The sequence below is a fragment of the Solanum stenotomum genome, chromosome 6, assembly GCF_019186545.1.
Source record: "Solanum stenotomum isolate F172 chromosome 6, ASM1918654v1, whole genome shotgun sequence".
Classification (NCBI taxonomy): Eukaryota; Viridiplantae; Streptophyta; class Magnoliopsida; order Solanales; family Solanaceae; genus Solanum; species Solanum stenotomum.
In genome coordinates this window covers 41,292,730-41,311,779 of record NC_064287.1, presented here as the reverse complement: position 1 = coordinate 41,311,779, position 19,050 = coordinate 41,292,730, and the positions used below count along the sequence as shown (strand labels likewise).

At 35.9% G+C, this 19,050-nt stretch overlaps 2 protein-coding genes across 3 annotated transcripts in view; both read left to right on the top strand.

Annotated features, from left to right (window-relative positions):
* LOC125866761 (uncharacterized) overlaps nucleotides 1–19,050 on the top strand; it is a 174,795-nt gene that overhangs the window by 125,800 nt on the left and 29,945 nt on the right. The gene's annotated exons all lie outside the window — the stretch shown is intronic.
* Nucleotides 2,472–10,530, top strand: LOC125866725 (oxysterol-binding protein-related protein 1D). Of its 2 annotated transcripts, XM_049547065.1 has the most exons (9): nucleotides 2,472–3,425; nucleotides 4,261–4,617; nucleotides 5,345–5,429; nucleotides 6,324–6,799; nucleotides 7,827–7,982; nucleotides 8,136–8,444; nucleotides 8,831–9,175; nucleotides 10,158–10,361; nucleotides 10,453–10,530. In XM_049547065.1, exons 1-8 carry the CDS (start codon nucleotides 2,925–2,927, stop codon nucleotides 10,335–10,337), a joined length of 2,409 nt encoding a protein of 802 aa, XP_049403022.1. In that variant the 5' UTR covers nucleotides 2,472–2,924; the 3' UTR covers nucleotides 10,338–10,361; nucleotides 10,453–10,530. The 2 variants fall into 2 exon arrangements, with proteins under 2 accessions (XP_049403022.1, XP_049403021.1); XM_049547064.1 differs by having other exon boundaries at nucleotides 10,158–10,530.

The following is a 19,050-nucleotide window of genomic DNA, read 5'->3' as shown; positions in this document are numbered from 1 at the left end:
CCCCCCCCCCCCCCCCCCCCCCCCCCCGAAGTCGCAAAAGCGGACCCATGTTCGCTTAAGCAGACATCACTAAAGCAAACCACACATTCGCTTTTGCGAACATCGCAAAAATTGTGCCTCTCACAAAAACAAAGTTTTGGTCGTTTAAAACAAAGCTTTCTTCTCTTTTGTGAAGTTCACTTAAGCGAACAAAACTTCACAAAAGTGAGGCATGCACACACCATCAAAACACAACCAAACATAAACCACCAAATGGATCATCGAGATTTGTTTGAAATCCCGTACACACAAATCATATGTGCAATTTGACTATACTCGACGTTCCAGACTCAATGAAATCATCTAAATACATATCTGAGGTCTCCTTGACCCGAAACTCATAAAAGTTATAAGAAATGAATTTAACGCCTAAAAAGGCTAAAAATCAAGCTCGAGAGCTCTGGAAATTCAACCATGATCTCACTTAGGCCTAAAATTATCCCCCGAATCCTACCGACCAAATTCACAAATTTTCAACTTAATTAGGACCACAAATCCTCAAAAAGACTCCAAATATTAAATCGACATCTCTCATAGACCAATTTTCACATTCCAAAACTGATGAAATCGACGAAATTCTATTCCAATACTCGAAACTCCAAAAGACACTGAAAATTATTTTTTAACAACTTTAGCCTTTCAACTCAAAACTTACAAAATTCACAACCTTTTACTAAAAACTCAAAACCAACTTTCAAAACTCAATCAAAAATAATTTGAGGTCAATATCGAAAGGGGTAAAATGGTAGTTTTATGAAAATTTTCAAAAATGACCAATTGGGTCATTACAATGAGCTTCCGGACGAAATGTTACATATATTCAAAGAGTTGGGTACCACACTAATACGATACATGAATCAAGTTGGCCTCTTGGAGGTCATAAATACTGGACAAAAATAAGATCCTCATCGTGTGTGTACAAACACGATAGTATGATATAAATTGATGTTGATATGATTTGATGGTGTTGAAGTGTATATACAGTATATATGTGTGTGTTTTAAGATGGTTGCTTCCATTGTGAGTCTAGGATAACTCATGTGCTGCTTTATGACTTGTAATTTAGTTGATATGGTGTGACATATGTGGTAATCTTGGGTTGGGGGGTTAGATGAGGTGGCGAATTATTGAATGTACTTGTCTCGTAAATTAAAGGATTTTATTGGTTAGACTATTAAGTATAAGTGAATGAGGGTGATTATGGTAGTGTAAAATCTTCATGATTGTCATTATGAATTCTGTATTATGTTGCGTGATTTAGCATTGATTGATTAATGATGCTTATTAGTACATGGTGTATTGATACTATTTTTACTATATTTTTATTTGAGCGTAAATATGTTATAGGTTGACTTGAAGTCTCTTATATGAAGCGCGAGTAATCATCAACAATTTTGTACTTCTCTTTTCGGTTAAAGTTATATTTTTTCTCATCTAATTTGTTTATAAACTATTATACATGCATAGACTAGATTGTGAGAGATAGTTCTTAATTTGATTATTTTACTTATTAATGTTATGAGTTTTCATAAATCTTGACATTAAAAATGTATTTCTTATTTATTAAAAGGCCAGTAACTAATTATTTTTTTGTATATTTTTAGTTGGGTGGTAAGAGTTTCCCTATCTAGTTACGAATAGAGTAGGTGTCCGCACAATGCGTCATGACAATCGGGCAATGTGTTGACCAGTCACAAACTCCAATGTTCAAAAAATGCAAGCTCTAGAAATGAGATTCGTAGATGCTCAATGAGGAGGTGCGAGATGTTGCATATAATAGGTATGGGGAGAGGTAGATGTAAGCCAAAAAAAATATTAGGAACAAGTGATTAGACATGACGTGACACAACTTCAGATTATCGAGGACATGAACTTAGATAAAAGAGCATGGAAGTCGTACATTAGGGTAAAAAAATAGTAGGTAATGAAGTGTTGTCTTGCTTTTCGATGATATATTCTTGTAGTTTTTGTATTTCAGTTATCACATTATGTGTTCTTTACTGTTTTCTTTTTATTTGTACTTGGATTTATTGTATTTGAGCCGATAATCTTTTGGAAACAATCTATCGACCTTCATGAGATAGTGATAAATTATACATATATCCTATTCTCCGTAGACTCCACTTATGAAATTTCAGACCTCGGAGACCATTCAACTTTCACATTTTCTTTTTGTATCCACTACTTTTAATACTTTCCACATTATTAATATTACAATTGTACAAGTCAAATTCAAAAACATAAATCCAACACCATGAAGAAAAGATAGGGAATAAAATAATTGACAAGAAGATATTGGGAAAAAATTGGGTCCCAGCAATGTTAATCACTGCGCATGTTAGTTGTCTCCACAATCATTACATCTACACTAAGCAGTCCAAATAAATAAAAAGCCCCATGCATTTAAATCCTTTCACTGCACCGTCTACTAACCTACATCCTCTACTAACCTACGCACCCTCCCCTGTATGCTTGTTGTACTCTTCCCACTCCATTACTGACCACTGACATTAATGGATCTGTAAAAGCTCTTCAACTCTATATATCCTTTATATCTATAGCTACTAGTACTTCTTCACCTATAATCTTGAATTAATTATATTCGATTAATATATTAATTAATATTAAAAAAAAGGAGTTTATATTTGCTGTTACGTATCGGTTTTCGATCTTATGTCATATCAGTACTGTTCCGGTTGTATCGCCGATTCGATCTCCGATCGGTTGCTCTGCGTTGAAGTTTCAGAGAAGGAGGAGAATCAGATCAGCGGTTGTGTTTCTCTGTGTAGAGATCGTTGTTGTTTTTCTTCAGCATTGATGGATTTGTGTTGTTTGAGATGAATTGAGAATTTTTTTTTTTTTGAGTTTTGTTTTTTTTTGTGGAGATGAATCCACTATGTTGCATTGCGCCGGTGTCGATCGACCGTGATAAAGGAAATCCGGCGGTGGTGAAGTCACAATCCGTGACGCAAAGTCAGTTAGGGTTTGATAACAATGTGGGTGTGAAACCGGTGAGTTTCAGCTTGAGGCAGAGTTTTACAAATGCGCAAGTGAATACGGATTCGGATTTGGGTTTGGTGAATGAAAATGAGGAAAATGGGAATGATTCGAAAGAATTTAACGGAAGTGTTAGTGTAGCTGGAGTGTTATATAAATGGGTGAACTATGGAAAAGGATGGCGTGCGAGATGGTTTGTGCTTGAAGATGGGGTGTTGTCATATTACAAGGTTCATGGACCGGATAAAATTGCTATGAGTCCAGGGAAAGAAAAGGGTTTAAAGGTTATTGGGGATGAATCTTGGAGGTATATGAGGAAGGCTAATGTGAACAATAATCGACTGAATGGATCTAACAAGTGGAAGCCGTTTGGGGAAATACATTTGAAGGTTTGTTTACTGTTTAGTTTTGTCTTAACTGCAAGTTAGTTTGTGATATATGAGTAAGCTTTTTCCGGCATTAATGGAATGTAATCCGAAATAAAGTAGTTGAGCAACACATGCAATGCATCAATTAATGGATTGTGTTGACCATCTTAAAAATGCAAACTTTGATTTATCAGTGTGTAGACAGCAAAGTATGTCAAAGAGTTTGGACATAGGACAAAAATATGCAGAAATGCACTAACAAGATACAGATCAATGACATTTGTCTTAATATCTGCTCCTGTTCCTATATATTATGGCTTAGGTATCCTAAGATCAGAAGAAAAAAGTTTGTAAAATTCATTATGCATATGCCTTGTAGGAGATAAAACGACATAATATGTTCCAATAATAGTGTATCGATTGAGAAAATTAAATCTTCTACTGGAAAAATACATGCTGGATGAAGGAAATGAAGGATGATTATCTTAAGAGAACAGTCCTACAACAAATGTCTAAGGTATTTTTTTCTGAGGAAATTATTGCATGCTTTCATTACTACTGGAGTATGTTCTTATCCAACGTATGAGAAGTGAATAAATCATCTCAGATGACATCATGACAACGAATTACTTCACTGGTCGCTGATCTGCCATATCTGTCTGGTTCCACTAGTTTCTAAATATTCCGGTTCACTCTTCCATAGTTGATTCTTGTAATTTTCAAGCATCCTTAATGCAATTGATAAATTACTCTGTCCAGATTCTGGAAGTATGCCTCTGTATTTGTTTCCTTCTACTTGTGGTAGACTGGTTATTTATTCTGATCAACTAGCAAAATACAACAACATATCATACAGGTCTCATCAGTTCGGGCAAGCAAGTCAGATGACAAAAGGCTTTCTATATTCACGGGAACAAAGACACTCCATTTGAGATGTCAATCAAGAGAAGATAGGACCACGTGGATTGAGGCTCTTGGGGTTGCTAAAGATCAGTTCCCCAGGTTGTTGTCAAGTGGTGATTTTGCATCTTCAGAAGATTTTATTGTTTCAACAGAGAAGCTACGATCAAGATTGGTGCAGGAAGGGATGGGTGAGGCAGTGATAAAAGATTGTGAATCTATCATGCTACATGAGGTTGCTGAGCTACAAAATCAGATGAAAGCTCTTCAACTTAAGCATATCATGCTTCTGGACACTCTAAGACAGTTAGAGGTAATTTAAACTTTTTAAATCTACTATCTTGAGGAGACGAAAGTTTTAATGTTGGTCTGTATTTTCTTTTTATGCTTGAAATCTTCTTTAGTGAATTACTTTTGTTATTATTTTGGCTTTTGTCTATTCTTTCTATTCACGCCCCTAGTTTCCTAGCAAGAGTCTCTTAGTTTCTATTTTCAAGCCTAGACTTTCTGGGTTCAAGAGAACATAAGAATATGTCTTTAGGATTCTGAGCTACAGGGTTTCCAGCAATGGAGCCAATGCCATTCTTGAATTCCTTGGCCAATAGGGTATCTCTTCACTATTATGCCCCTTAAATCAAACTCTAAACTTGTCAGGAGAAGGTGGTTTGGTTGCTATTTACTGAATGGTATTGCAATGCTCTTCAAGTTTGTTTGCCAAGTTTTTGTTCAACAGTCATCTCCTCAGCTTGTTAGACCACAAAGAAAATCCATGTGATTTAGGAGAGGAAGAAGTACGGGGTTTATTTTAGCGCGCCAAGTAAGAAAGATAAATCTACTTGTGAAACTGTGATTGTCCCTTGATGTATGGGCTTGTCAGACATAGTTATGTTCAACTGATGTCTGATTCATTTCCTGCTGTCTTGTTTTGAGCTCCGAGTTTCAATTGCTACTTAATTTTCAGTTGACTTGGGATTCTTAATGTATTTGCAACTTGAACATTAAGGTACTACTTCTTAGTGAGATCTCACTCTCTCTTGCAGACGGATAAAATTGAGCTGGAAACAACTGTTGTTGATGAAACAAAAGAACGAGATTCATGTTGTGGACAAGGTCGAAGATTTAGTGGTTAGTTCCTATCCTCCCACTCTTTTAATATACCTTAGAGTCAGATATTTGTCCAATTTTTCTGTATATCAATAGTGTTGGAAATTTTAAAGATCTGATACAGTATGTTCCCAGTAGCTTTTGGTCTTTGAGAATGATTTGTTTACATGGTCGGGAGCCTCTTGATGCATTACTGATTATTGATTTGGGGAACATAAGGCCCTTATGTGCACTGCGTAGTCCAAAACTCTATGTTGTTCAATTTCAGTTAACATGCCATGTTACTGAAGGTGATCTTTTTGGGATCTGGAATAAATCAAAATGTTTTCTTATGTTATAATCAGGAAAGTTGATGTTAAATTGGTCCCTCTTTTTATTTTCTTGAATCGACAGAAGGTTGGTCTATATTGGAGGAGACCCTCTGCCTCCAACCATGAGGTTGGGGTTTGAGTCACCAAGGGGGGAAAGTGCAAAAAAACCATCACTGCCCCCTGTGTTACTGGGAGGGGGGAGGGTTACAATATTAAACAAATGATTAATTGGTTTTCAGCTATTGTAAAACCTCTTGCTTAATCTCCTTATCCCTTCTTAGGTTGCACAGTGGTGGTCACAGTTCTTGTCTGTCAATTGTTAAATGTTTTCATTTGAAAATCAAGGGTCTTTAATTTTGTACATTGCAGCTTATAGAAAACCATTTCAAACTTAGACCTTGCTGTAAATTGTAAGTTGTGTACAAGTGAAAAAGTCTTTCTCTTGTTACAGCTGAGAATGGTTTCTACGAGTTTGTTGTTGAAGAGCAGTTAATAACATTTTTTTGCTGGACTTTGTTACATTTCCTTTCAACTAGATTGAAATTTTCACTTATTTGTTTATAGTAAGATTCAACAATTCATGATATCTTTGTGAATGTTGCAGATTTTTATTCCATTATGTCTGAAGGTAGTGCTAGTGACTCTGATGCTGACAATGAAAGCCGATATGGAGGAGATGCTGAAACAGATGAAGAAGATGGTGCATTTTTTGATACTAATGATTTTCTGTCTGCTGAATCTCTTAGAAGTGCTTCTTATCGCAGTAGAGAGGGTATTGGAAATGCTTGTAGCTCATTAACCTCTGAGAATGAGACCTTTACTGGTCGTACAAGGGAATTGGAGATGGAAGTAAAGACAATCAGTTATCCCTATATCAAAAGAAGGGATAATCTGCCAGAACCAAAGGAAAAAGAGAAGCCGGTTGGTTTGTGGTCAATAATCAAGGATAATATTGGGAAAGACCTGTCTGGTGTGTGCCTTCCTGTGTACTTCAATGAGCCACTATCTTCACTGCAGAAATGCTTTGAAGATTTGGAGTACTCACACCTGGTTGATCAGGCACTGGAGTGGGGAAAGCAGGTCACTCCTCAGCTCTCTCTCTCTCTTATTGCTTTTTATGGTGGCTAACTTTTTTGAAAGAATGCTTGTTTTGCTATGAAGATGGAACTTCTGATCTAGTTTCCCAAGATCTGTTTCAGTTGGATATTTTCACTTGCCTTGCAATCTTATGGTTTACAATACTGTGCACAATAGGCTATCAGTTGAACCTTTTGATAAACTGTGTATGCCGTTAGCAGTATTTGCTATCTAAGTGCAAAATATTTTGGATTTTGATGTGATCTTGGTTCAAGAAAATTGCTACAAGTATGATGACTGCCGAGTTTTTTTGAGTAGCAAGCTTATTATTGAGTGATTGGATCTTTTCCTGTAAAGTATTGTGAATTGATCCACTTTTCATCTAAGTTGTTCTATAAGACCCTATTGGACTTGTAAAATGGAAAAAGATAATGTGTTTTTACAGCATATCTTCAATCCTAACCTTGATGGTTCCAAATATTTGGTTGCCATCAGATATATGAATTAGATACTATAAGTTTGTCTGCTAACCAGTAACCACCTAGAAGTTAAATATTCTGCTTGCTCCTTATTTGTTGCCATTTTCTATTTATTTTTTTGTCTTAAATAGTTTTTGTTGTGGCCCCCTGGGCTTAGTTCAAGTGGCAAAGATTGAAGGACTTGTGATTCAGATCACAGGTTTGTGCCCTGCACCATGCAAACTAAGCATGGTATTTAAGTGGAGAAGAGTAGAGGGGATGGCTTATTATCCCCCAGTATTGAAGGCTGCGATTGGTCCCAACGATTGTCTTCTCATTCACAAAAGAAAGTTTTGTTGTGAGTCATGAGTATCACATTGCTATTGTCTTGAAATTAGTGGTGTGTACAGATTTTTTGAGTTTTTGTATTTAAATTCTCACATATATTTTGTCCTTGAAATTACTTGTATTGATAAACATGGTTAACATTGGTTTTGCCTGGATCATTTTTGTCTTGCATCTTTAGTAAGTTTTTATTCAAAGTGATTGAGCTTCAGAATTATTTTCTGCAGGGAGATGATCTGATGAGAATTCTTAAGATTGCAGCTTTTGCTGTATCTGGTTATGCATCAACTCAGGGCAGGCAATGCAAACCTTTTAATCCTCTCCTTGGTGAAACCTACGAGGCAGATTATCCTGACAAGGGTCTACACTTCTTTTCTGAAAAAGTAGGACTTTTATTTGTGAAACGACTAAAGATTTGATCTGTGAAAAATTCTTTTATAAAACTCTTCTGCTTCTGTAACAACTAACAAACTAGATGGTACATATCTCTGTTGCCTGTCCTTTTTGATACCTGATCTTGTGTGCGTGAATTTCAGGTTAGTCATCACCCCATGGTTGTTGCTTGCCACTGTGAGGGCAGAGGGTGGAAATTCTGGGCAGATTCTAATCTCAAAGGGAAGTTTTGGGGACGCTCAATCCAGCTTGATCCTGTGGGGGTTCTAACCCTGCAATTTGAAGATGGTGAGACATTTCAGTGGAGCAAGGTTACTACTTCTATTTACAACATAATAATTGGTAAAATCTACTGTGACCACTATGGCGCTATGCGGATCAAAGGCAGTGGTAAATATTCATGCAAGCTCAAATTCAAGGAGCAGTCTATTATTGATCGAAATCCTCATCAGGTAATATTTGTTACTAATAGATTTTATCTATTCTTTTAGTGTTGGTGTGGAAAAATAAACCCTATAAGCTATCCACCCAGAAAATCCAAAAAAGTAGTCAAATATTCACTGCGTAGAAGTACAGAACTTTCTATCTTTTCAGATTATATTAATAGCATTGAATGGATGAACTAGTATTACCCGAGCCCTATTGGAAATAGTCATTTACTAAATAATTATTGATGAACTGCTGCACATTTGGTAATCTTAGTTACTTTAAATCTTAAAAGTCAGTTGCGTTTAAATCGTGAAAAGTATGTTAATGTCCATTTCAATTTGAATGGAGGAGCATATGTTTCTACTTCAACCAAATCAAAAGATTAACACCTATCTTCTGTGAAAAAAAGATTCATGGATTTGTGCAAGACAACAGAACAGGAGAAAAAGTGGCCATGTTATTGGGGAAGTGGGATGAAGCAATGTATTATGTGTTGGGAGATCCAACTACAAAGCCAAAGGGTTATGATCCCATGACTGAAGCCATATTGTTGTGGGAGAGGGACAAATCTACTCCCAAAACAAGATACAACCTCACACCTTTTGCAATATCTTTAAATGAGTTGACACCTGGGTTAAGAGAGAAGCTTCCACCAACTGACTCAAGGCTGAGGCCTGATCAGCGCCACTTAGAGAATGGGGAGTATGAGCTGGCTAATGCAGAGAAGCTTAGGCTTGAACAGTTGCAGAGACAGGTACTCATTCTTTTTTTTCTATGTAGTTTGGGCCTGCACTGTTTTTATTGGTGTCATTTGATACATAAAAATGTGATGAAGAAAAAGGTGAACAGGTTGGCAACCATGTAATTTAAAATGCAACTTTCCTCTAGCAAAAGCCTGCTTCTTTTATATATGTAGAAATGGATCATATGATGGTCTTTAGTGTCTAAATTTCCATCCATGTCCACAATACTGATATTTATTTGCTTTGGATCTAACTTTAAAGTTGAGATATTTTTGATGTACTGTTTGCTATCTGCTTGAGCCACTATTCTTACTGTCTTTGTTAAGAGCTGTGCAAATAACTACACCCAATGGTGTGACCTAGTGGTCAATGAAGTGGGAGGGAACCATGTCTTAGGTTCAAATCGCAGCAAAAGCAAAACACCTTCCTAAGATCCTAAGCCTTGGTGGCAGAGCTATCTGGTGCGAGGTGGCAAGCACTTGGTGGAATATTCGAGTTGCATGAAAGCTGGGCTGAAGACCACAAACATAAAAAAAATGAAAGAAGGAGCTGTGCAAAAAGCCACAGTACAATACGTGATAACTTTTGTTATCTCAAATGGCTATGGAAGCAGATAGAAATCCAAGTGGAATCGAAGGGACTTTGAAGCCCCATAACCTACATCTGGGATACCAACAACAAAGGTTTTGAGGATGTTGATACCAAATTTGTCAGAAAAAATTGTCCACGTGTAATCACCCTTCCCTTGGACGAGAGTGGGAGACAGAGGAATGGAGAGACATTAGAGACAAGATTCTACAACTTTAGCGGCTTTTTAAGAGTTTGCTAAACATAATGCATATCAACTACACTACATTTAATTCTTCCTATTAGCTTCTGTTGACCATGATCATGAACCTAAACACATTAGTTTCTTCAACCTGTTGATTTCATCTTTAAAGACATGCTGATTCTAAAGTTCACTGATTAACCAAGTTATAACTGCTGCTGCAGGCAAGGAAACTACAGGAGAGGGGTTGGAGACCAAGATGGTTTAGCAAGGATGAGGATGGTTGTTATCGCTACGTCGGTGGATATTGGGAAGCAAAGGAAAAACATAATTGGGAGGGTATCTCTGATATATTTGGGCACACAAGTGATCCTTCTCCAGTAATCGAAGAGTTTGCCTGTTAAGCCTGCTCTTCATTTCTTATGGAGGTACATGTTACATGGCTGTTCTTGCAATTAGGTTTTTGAGTTTTGACATTTTCTTTCACAATGTTACTATCTATTTTAATGTGTATAATAGCTCTCTCTAGGGTGCTTGATCTGATATCAGCTCAGCTAGACATTTTTATATCTTAAGGAAAGTTTCGGAATCGTTCAACTGGGACTTGGAACTATTCTTAGTTGTGACGGTTCAAAAGTAGTTATTGTTTTTCCCAAAAAATGAAGAAGTTAGATCTAGTTTACTCTCGATTCAGTAAAAACAGGGGTGTGTAGATGCCAAATTACCATATTGAAACGGAAATTTTTGATACCGCAATTTCAGTATTATGGTATTTGCTATACATTTTTGAAAACTTTGATATGGTACAATATTTGCTATTTATAGAAAAAAAACATTGAATAATATACCCAATTATTTAGTTATATATACAATTCATATACATTATAGTAATAAACATATACATCTCTCACAGTGGAATGACATTTTGACTACCCTATTTTGATTGAAATGTTTGATTTTTGTGTAGTTGAGTAATGAAGCAAATTATTTGTATTTTCTTTTGAATATTTTACATGGGTTAAGTGTAGTATAATATAATTGAGATATTTTATTTTTTTTTGAAAAATTGAAGCCATAATTCTTTATTATACAAAGCATATATAAGTTGATGTTGTAGTCGAACAAACTATAATTATCGATTTATCATATTGTAACAAATTCAGACTTTAAAATATCAAATTAATTTACTATGTTATTGATATAATAGTAGTATTTTTAACAAATGAGAATCAATATTATTAAATTAAATTTTTTAATATGATACTATGCTCATCTCTGGGTAGTAGACTAAGCTAAAATGGAGCCTTGATATAAGCAAAAGTAGGAGTGTGAAATATGAGTCGTTCAATTGCCCAAAAATCCTATAGATTTGGGCATAAGATAATTTTATACTATGCTAATTTTTTGAGTCGATTTCATCTCAAACATCTAAAAATCCCACATTTGTTATGAAATCGAGTGTAGGAAGAACCACTTAGAATCAGAATTTTACGTTGGGACTTACCCATATAATGATTCCTCAGTAGGTTAAGTCCACAAAGCTTTATAAAGAGTTTTTCATAGAGAGTCCGTTGATGATTCTTGATAATATCATTTTAACTCCGCTTCTTTGACTTAAGATAGGTAAAAAGAAATTTACCTCTTTTTAAAGCCAATAATGTCTTCTACTTGTTAAATGAGTTAATCTGAAATCTTATCTTTTAATAAAAATATAAATGGTTTTTGTCTTTCTTAATCATATCTCCATACTACTTATAGAGTTACGGTCTCTAATCTGGGCTAATTTGTTACTTTTTATTTCATGTTTTAAGGAAAAGAATTGTTTAATAATCTTACGTTTTATGCATATTCATAATATTTTTGATGATTAGATACATTTCATATAATAAATTTATTTTGGAGAAAAGCACTCAAAAGATCTTAAAGTCGCAAAGGCAAAACTAGAGATCGAATTGAGAAAATTTCAAGATGAAGCACGTTGAGGGTCATAGCTCCCTGCGCCACTACCCAAACTTCAGACAACAAAATATGCTGCAATGACACTCAATGGCGTCCCGGTTCATAGACAACTTCAAAGAGCAAAATTCGCAGAAGAATTTTCTGCAAGTTCAAGTTTGAGCCCAACAGAGTTAAGGGTTATTTTTCACTACTATTAATATAACCCTTAGACGTTTTTTTAAGAGTTGTTGATCATTTTTTAGCAAGCATTACGTAGAAGGGAGATTCTACTATTATATTTATGTTTTACTTAATTCTATCAACAATATTTTGTATTAATAATATATTGTTTTATAATTTTAATCAGAGCATGAAGATTGTATAGTGAACGATTTAGTAGATGATTTTTTTTTTTATCAATATTAGTTGTTCTTCTATTCTTGTGATTACTATGTTAAAGCTTAGCTACCATTAAAATAAATGGATATTCTGTTTGTGAACTTGGAAGGTAAATCATTGAGATAAAATGAAGAATATAGAGAGTACGATCTCCAATTTAGTAAAATAAAGAAGTAATTTGTGTCTAGGACAAGAATGTACCTAGAATTAGAAGTAAACTACATACCTTTATTAGAAATGACGAAGACTAGTGAATACTTCATAGCAGGCACCATAATGATAGTGCCTCCATTTTTTTTAGTGCAAACACTACAACTTCCAACTTCAAGTCATGAGTGTGATAGTTTTTCTCGTGAACCTTCAATTTCCTATAATCATATGGAATGACTTGCTTATCTTGTATCAAATCAGCACATGAAACATCTCGATAAATAACAAAATCTTTGATCAAACTCATGAAAGCAACGGAAGCATTAGTAAGCCCAAAAAACAGAACTAGAAAACTTGGTCTGGAAGGTAGTTTCAAAAATGTCCTCGTTTGAATCTTTGGCAGATGATATCCAGACCTCAAGTTAATGTTAGAGAAAATTGATGCACCATGCAGCTGATCAAATAAATCATTTATACATGAAAGGGAATACTTGTTTCCAATAGTGTCCTAGTTCAACTTATGGTAGTTAATACACGTGTATGCTCTAATGATTTTTATTCAAGAAAACCACATAAAACCCCCAAAAAGATGCACTCGAACAAATGAATTATTTACTGAGTTTCTCAACTCAATCGGGGCCATTTGATATGGTGGAATAAAGGACAAGTCCTTGACTCTAAATCAATAGCAAAGTCAATATATTGATTTGGTGACATTGGGACACATAATAGCAAAGTCAATATCTTGATATGGTGACACACTACTGAAACTGACTCACTAAAAGGGACCTCTACACTAGTATCTCGAAGGTGTGCTAGAAATGCCAAACACCCTCCTCTCCATTAATTTCTTATCACGAATATGTGATATTATCTTTTTAGAAGTAGGATTGCAGATCTCCTTTCACTGATGTCTAGACGTCTTAAAATAACATCGAAATCCACCATGTATAGGATTACGAAATATACCCAGGTTTTATAACCCATAAAAATCACCACACAAGAACGATAAACCCTATCCCTAATCACAAAATCCTCCACAAGAGTAACGACATGCACATGAATATCAAGGGACTCACAAATCATGCACATGCCAATAATAAAAACAAGTAGATACATCTGAAAAGGTGAAAGCATGATCAATATATATGTAGTCATCCAATCACAAACTAAAATAATACTTATGATCACTACATTAGACGCCTCCATCTTGAGTCTGCCTGAAAAGGCATAAAAATGATCCATATCCATATTTCTTATCTATGAACCACCTTTGTCGGAATGAGTACTACCTCTACCTGTCTGGCCACTACTTCGATCAGGCTGAGTGTCATTTACCTGCTATGTGGCCAGCCCACCTAACATGAGAACGATCTCTCGTGAACAAGCTATCTTCAAAAGATTGTTGTTGAGCTACATGTACACTATGTCTGAATTCAGGACACCACTTTCGAATGTTTTCTGGCTGAATACACTCGTAATAAACTCGATCCAAAGTCGGCCTTTATGCTGACGCCAAAGAGATAGAGTAACTTTCTTGGTTTGATAATTGTTGTTTAACCCCTAACAGACCTCAACGAATATTTGTATCGTGTATTAGACGGGGTGTTCAAAATACCTCTATTGGAATAGCTACTTAGGAAAAGACCCACTGAAACCATCACCCTTTCGAGCCTACTTATCCACTAACTTAGCATAAAATCCTGGTTTACCTCTCTTTATTCTTCACATGCTCGATCACTTTCTAGAAGGTCTTATTGGATGATATTATCTACAGGTTCTAGCTGGAGTTCCACATTCATACCCTTGATAAGCCATATGATCCTCTCTTCCTCAATGGGTAATAACTACAAAGAATACTAGGACATAGAGTGAAGGCGAGCCTCAAAGTTGTAACCGACAAGTTCCTTTGCTAGATTATGGTAAATTTATCACGTCTCTCTATCTTGTAGAGTATGAGAAACATATTTATTTAAGAAGATGGAGTAGAACTGGGTCTAGGTCAATGAAGGTGACCTAACGAACCTATAGATAATAAATACCTTCCACCATAACTTAGCATCATTCTATAGCTGAAAGGTGACAAACTCCACTACTACCATCATATGGAGTCTCTCATGGAATCAATGATGAACTTGACGAGCACAAACACAGTATAAGTTTATCGCTTCGCTGGTCAAAGATAGTATAGTATAAAGATCGTCTCCCCAGGGATTGGTACAAATAATAATTCAATCAAATCTTGATAACTATTATTCACGTGATCAAAAGAAAGGAGTTGGTTGTGGTTATGAACCAATTTTATAGACTAAATGATAATTAAAAACAATTAGTAACTATGAAGTTTAATATCAATAATAAAAGATAGGGTACAAGACGAAACAAGTGCATAATGATAGTTGGGATTTGACCACATTCATTTATCACATCTAAAGTTCTATCGATTCTCTCGAATTCGATATCTTATTAGAGTATCCTTAAGCCTTAGATTTTTCTTCCGAGTAAATCTCAAGTTAAAGAATAAACCAATTATGCCCAAGTGATTCTAATATGCAAAAATATGTTAATGAGTGTTCTTAAGGAGGTAACGTCCTTAGACTATTTTTCCTTTAGATTTAATCAATAATTATCAACAAGCTCCTAGGATTACTTTAGAGAAAATATATTGATTCAATCCAAGAAAACTATGCAACAATATTCACCAAGATATTCTTCTTTCGATTAAATAAAATAATGAACAAGGTTGGAATTTAATTCAAATTCCCATAACAAGTTAAAGCATAAGAATGAAAATCAAAATCCCAACAAATTCATCAATACAACATGTTTGTCAAATACCCTCTAAGAATCTACTCCATCGATGAGAATAAGTTTACTAAGAACAAAAGAGAAAAAGAAAACATAGCCATCAAACTTTGAATCCCAACTTCTGTTTTGGATTCGAGTAGTGTACCGCGTCTTCCCCTTCCTCTCGCTCTTCATCGCTCTTTCAGCTCATTTTTCTCGATTCCCTGACCTTGGGGCAAACTCTAACATCATATAGCATAGGGTTTCTTGCGAAAATCCAAAAACACCCTTCCTTTAATGAGTTCACGTCTCCATGTCGCGCGGGTGTAACATCCCGGAAATCTAATGACCTAAGCTAGAGCCTAACATGAAGCCTAGTGTCCTAAAAAGGGTTAACGTCAAGATAAGAGTCGTAAAATAACTTCCTTAACCTAGTACTAAGGTGTTAGTCCCTAAATGTCAAGGCATGGCCCCCCAAAGAACCTTTCAAGGGTCCTTGAGGAGAACCAATGGGTTACCTAAAAGCTGTCAAAAACCAGCTTGACCCATGAGAGGGCACCTACGAGTCGTGGGTTGACTCACACCCTATAGGTGGGGGGTCGTGAGTCAACACTTGGTTTTCTCCTAGAACCCCCAAAATTTCCTAACCTCAATACCATTCCACGATGGTGCAGTATAGTCCATAGACCGGCTCACGCCCCGTGGAAGGGTCTCGTGAGTTGATACTTAGTCTCCTCACCCTTACCTTGATCTTCCCCTCTCTGATCCAAATGACGACTGCACAACACGAGGTGTAGCCCCGTCTACGGTCCGTAGGTGGGGAAGTCGTGAACGTGGAATGCAATGTTGTCAAGGATCTCGGCCAATGGGTAATTAAATTAGGTAAGTTTTATTTTAATTATTAAAAGGTAGGGACAGTTTAAATTAGTTATTTAGACATATATAAGCATATATTAACTATTAAACTCTCTTTTTAACTCTCATAACTCACAAACTCAAAACTCAACCATATTCTCTCTCTAAACTTCATTGAAGAACAAAGAAGAAGGTCAAGATTAGGGTTCAAGCTCCAAGCTTTTCACTCCAATTTCATGGGAAAACATCAATTAAGGTATGGGAACCTTGATTCATGGAACACTTTTCTCCATGAAGCCCTTCAACTCTTGATTTCAAAATTGGTAACTTGTTCTAAAACTAGGGTTTTCATTCTAACCATGGGTTCTTCCTAAAAATGATTTTATTATGTTAATTGCATTATATTATGGATGATTTGACGTTTAATGGTAATTTTCATTGTAAAATTCCCCATGAACCCATGAACACCTCCATGACCCAATTTCATGAATTGTGATGGGTGTATTGATGCAAGATGATTACTATGAATTGTATCTATGTTAATATAGTTATTGAATCTTGTTTTATTCATGCCTATTGTAGTATCTTTAGGTGTAATTGTGAGACACGATTCATGACCTTGAAAGGGGTAAATTGCTAGGGTTTGTACATATTGATGAAAGTTGAGTATAACCTATTGATTCATCTAGAAAGTAAATCTCCTATGACTAATGTGTAAAGTATGGTATTGTTGAAAGGTTGTTCTTCCCTTACCCTTACACTTGATGATGCATGAATAGTATAGGATGATGATGATGTTATTGTGTTGATTGAAAGTCTATTCTCATGAAAACACTATGAATGTAATGTGAAAGTTCCACTCACATATTAATGATTGATTCTAAGGTTGAAAGTACATTCTCACCTTTAATGAATCTATGAGCTATTTTGATGAATTGTATTGAATGAGGGTTAGAGCATTCCTTCACACATGTAAATGCACTTCAAGACTAATTATGTATAAATTAGGAAATAATGCTTAGTACCGAGTGGATATGGACAATGAGGTAAAGTCCCTTCCGTCAATGCAATAGGTCGGGTCATCTAAAGTAAACTCATGAGATGGAAGCTCATCCGCCAATGCAAGAGGTAGGGTTTCTAGAAGCAATCTCATTATCCTATAACTATGTGCTAGCATAGTACTTAGCTAGTGGATCCACCTAGAAGCTAACACGTTTAGTTCTACCTTAGGCAAGTAGGACACCTTCTTTCGGTGTGGGGTTACACAACACCGAATTTCATATAGCTCACATGGTCTATGTCGGTTATGGCTATTCTTCCCTAAATGAAAGATAATGAATGAGACATAAACTATACTATGACTTCTTGGTGAGTTTTCTTAGTAGGAGTGGGGGTATGGGACTTCACTTCCATATTGCACAAGTGGACTTAGTAGGATGTTGTGGGATGGTTCCTTTATATTATGATGAGATACAAATATATACATGTGTGTTGAATGTTTAGTTGTTATGAATGACTTTCCTTATATTCAAAGTAATGTACATGACTATTTCCTTATTTGTGACTAATGATTATATGAGGTCTAAAGATGATATGCATGACCAAGGTAGCTTCAAGGGGGTGCTTAGTAGGGTTGGTATTATGGGATGCCAACCATACATTGCACAAGTGTTCCTTAGGGGTTGCTAAAGTGTTGATATTACTATGTAATGAGTATAAAAGTGATTATGGCTTGTGTTGTACATTGTAAATGCATGTTGGTTTCAAAACTTGACAAAGGCATACTTTGCAATTAAAATGTCCTTTTATCATATTTCAAAGATTTTATGCATGTTTCCATACTTAGTACATATTTGTGCTAACCCCTTCTCCTTCTACATTTTGATAAGTGTAGGTTCCGGCTAGGTGACATACACTAAGGAAGAAGACTTGGATTGCTTATCTCCAAGTTGTGGTGAGTCCTCAAGTTCGAGAATGGATTATCCATTTCTTAGTTTCTATTGTACTTCTCATGTTGAGACTTTTATTGATGTAAAGGACTAAGTCCCAACATTTGTATTCCTATGTTTTAGATGGTGTATGAGACAAAGTCTAGATTTTTATGATTTTCCTTTATGAAAAATGAAGTTTGACTTCTATTGTAAAAGTTTTAATTTTTTTCCGCATGATTTCTATGTCTTATGTAATGATGATGCTAGAGGCTTGTATGAGACCCCTTCGGGGTCAAATACGTCGTGTTACGTCTAGGGCGGTACTCCTGGGTCGTGACAAACTTGGTATCAAAGCATAAGGTTTTTAGAATAATATTTAGGTTGATGTCTCATAAACCACGTCTAATAGAGTCTTGTTCATGAGTGTGAAGTGCGCCACATTTATGAATAAGAGCCTATAAGATGCTTAGGAACATTCCCTTCTTTCATTACTCTTTAGTCGTGCTTTGGATTTCTAACTCTATGAAGTCTTTTCTTCTAACCCTTCTCTTGTGATTATAGGAGATGAATACAAAAAGGGCGAACTTAAGAAGAAAGGTAGAAGAGATGGTAAATGAGAGAGTTCCTCCTCAAGATCCTCAAGAGCCTCAAGTTCCTAATGATGAAGGAGCTATGACTAATGTGGAAATAAGGGCGACTCTCCAAACATTGAATCAAGTCATGACGGCACAAGCACAAGCCGTGACAACTCAACCCCAAGCCATGACGACACATGCAAATAGGGAAGTTGGACCCCGTGCTAATCCTAATGTGAGCACCATGACTTCAAGGTTGAGAGACTTCACAAGATGAGCCCTCCTATGTTCTTTGGTTCTAAAGTGAATGAAGACCCACAAGAGTTTTTGGAAGAGGTCTACAAGATAGTGGATGCTATGGGAGTGACTTCTATTGAGAAAGCCGAGCTAGCCAGGTATCAATTGAAAGATGTGGCCCAAGTATGGTACACCCAATGGAAGGATAATAGGGCTATAAAAGCGAGTCCCATTGGTTGGGAAGT

Bases quoted from the DNA above. Each gene is read 5' to 3' on its own strand.
- LOC125866725 (XM_049547065.1), top strand. From the start codon at position 2,925: ATGAATCCACTATGTTGCATTGCGCCGGTGTCGATCGACCGTGATAAA. The intron at 5,430-6,323 runs GTTAGTTCCTAT...TGAATGTTGCAG, and splicing joins ACAAGGTCGAAGATTTAGTG to ATTTTTATTCCATTATGTCT. The intron at 6,800-7,826 runs GTCACTCCTCAG...TATTTTCTGCAG, and splicing joins CACTGGAGTGGGGAAAGCAG to GGAGATGATCTGATGAGAAT.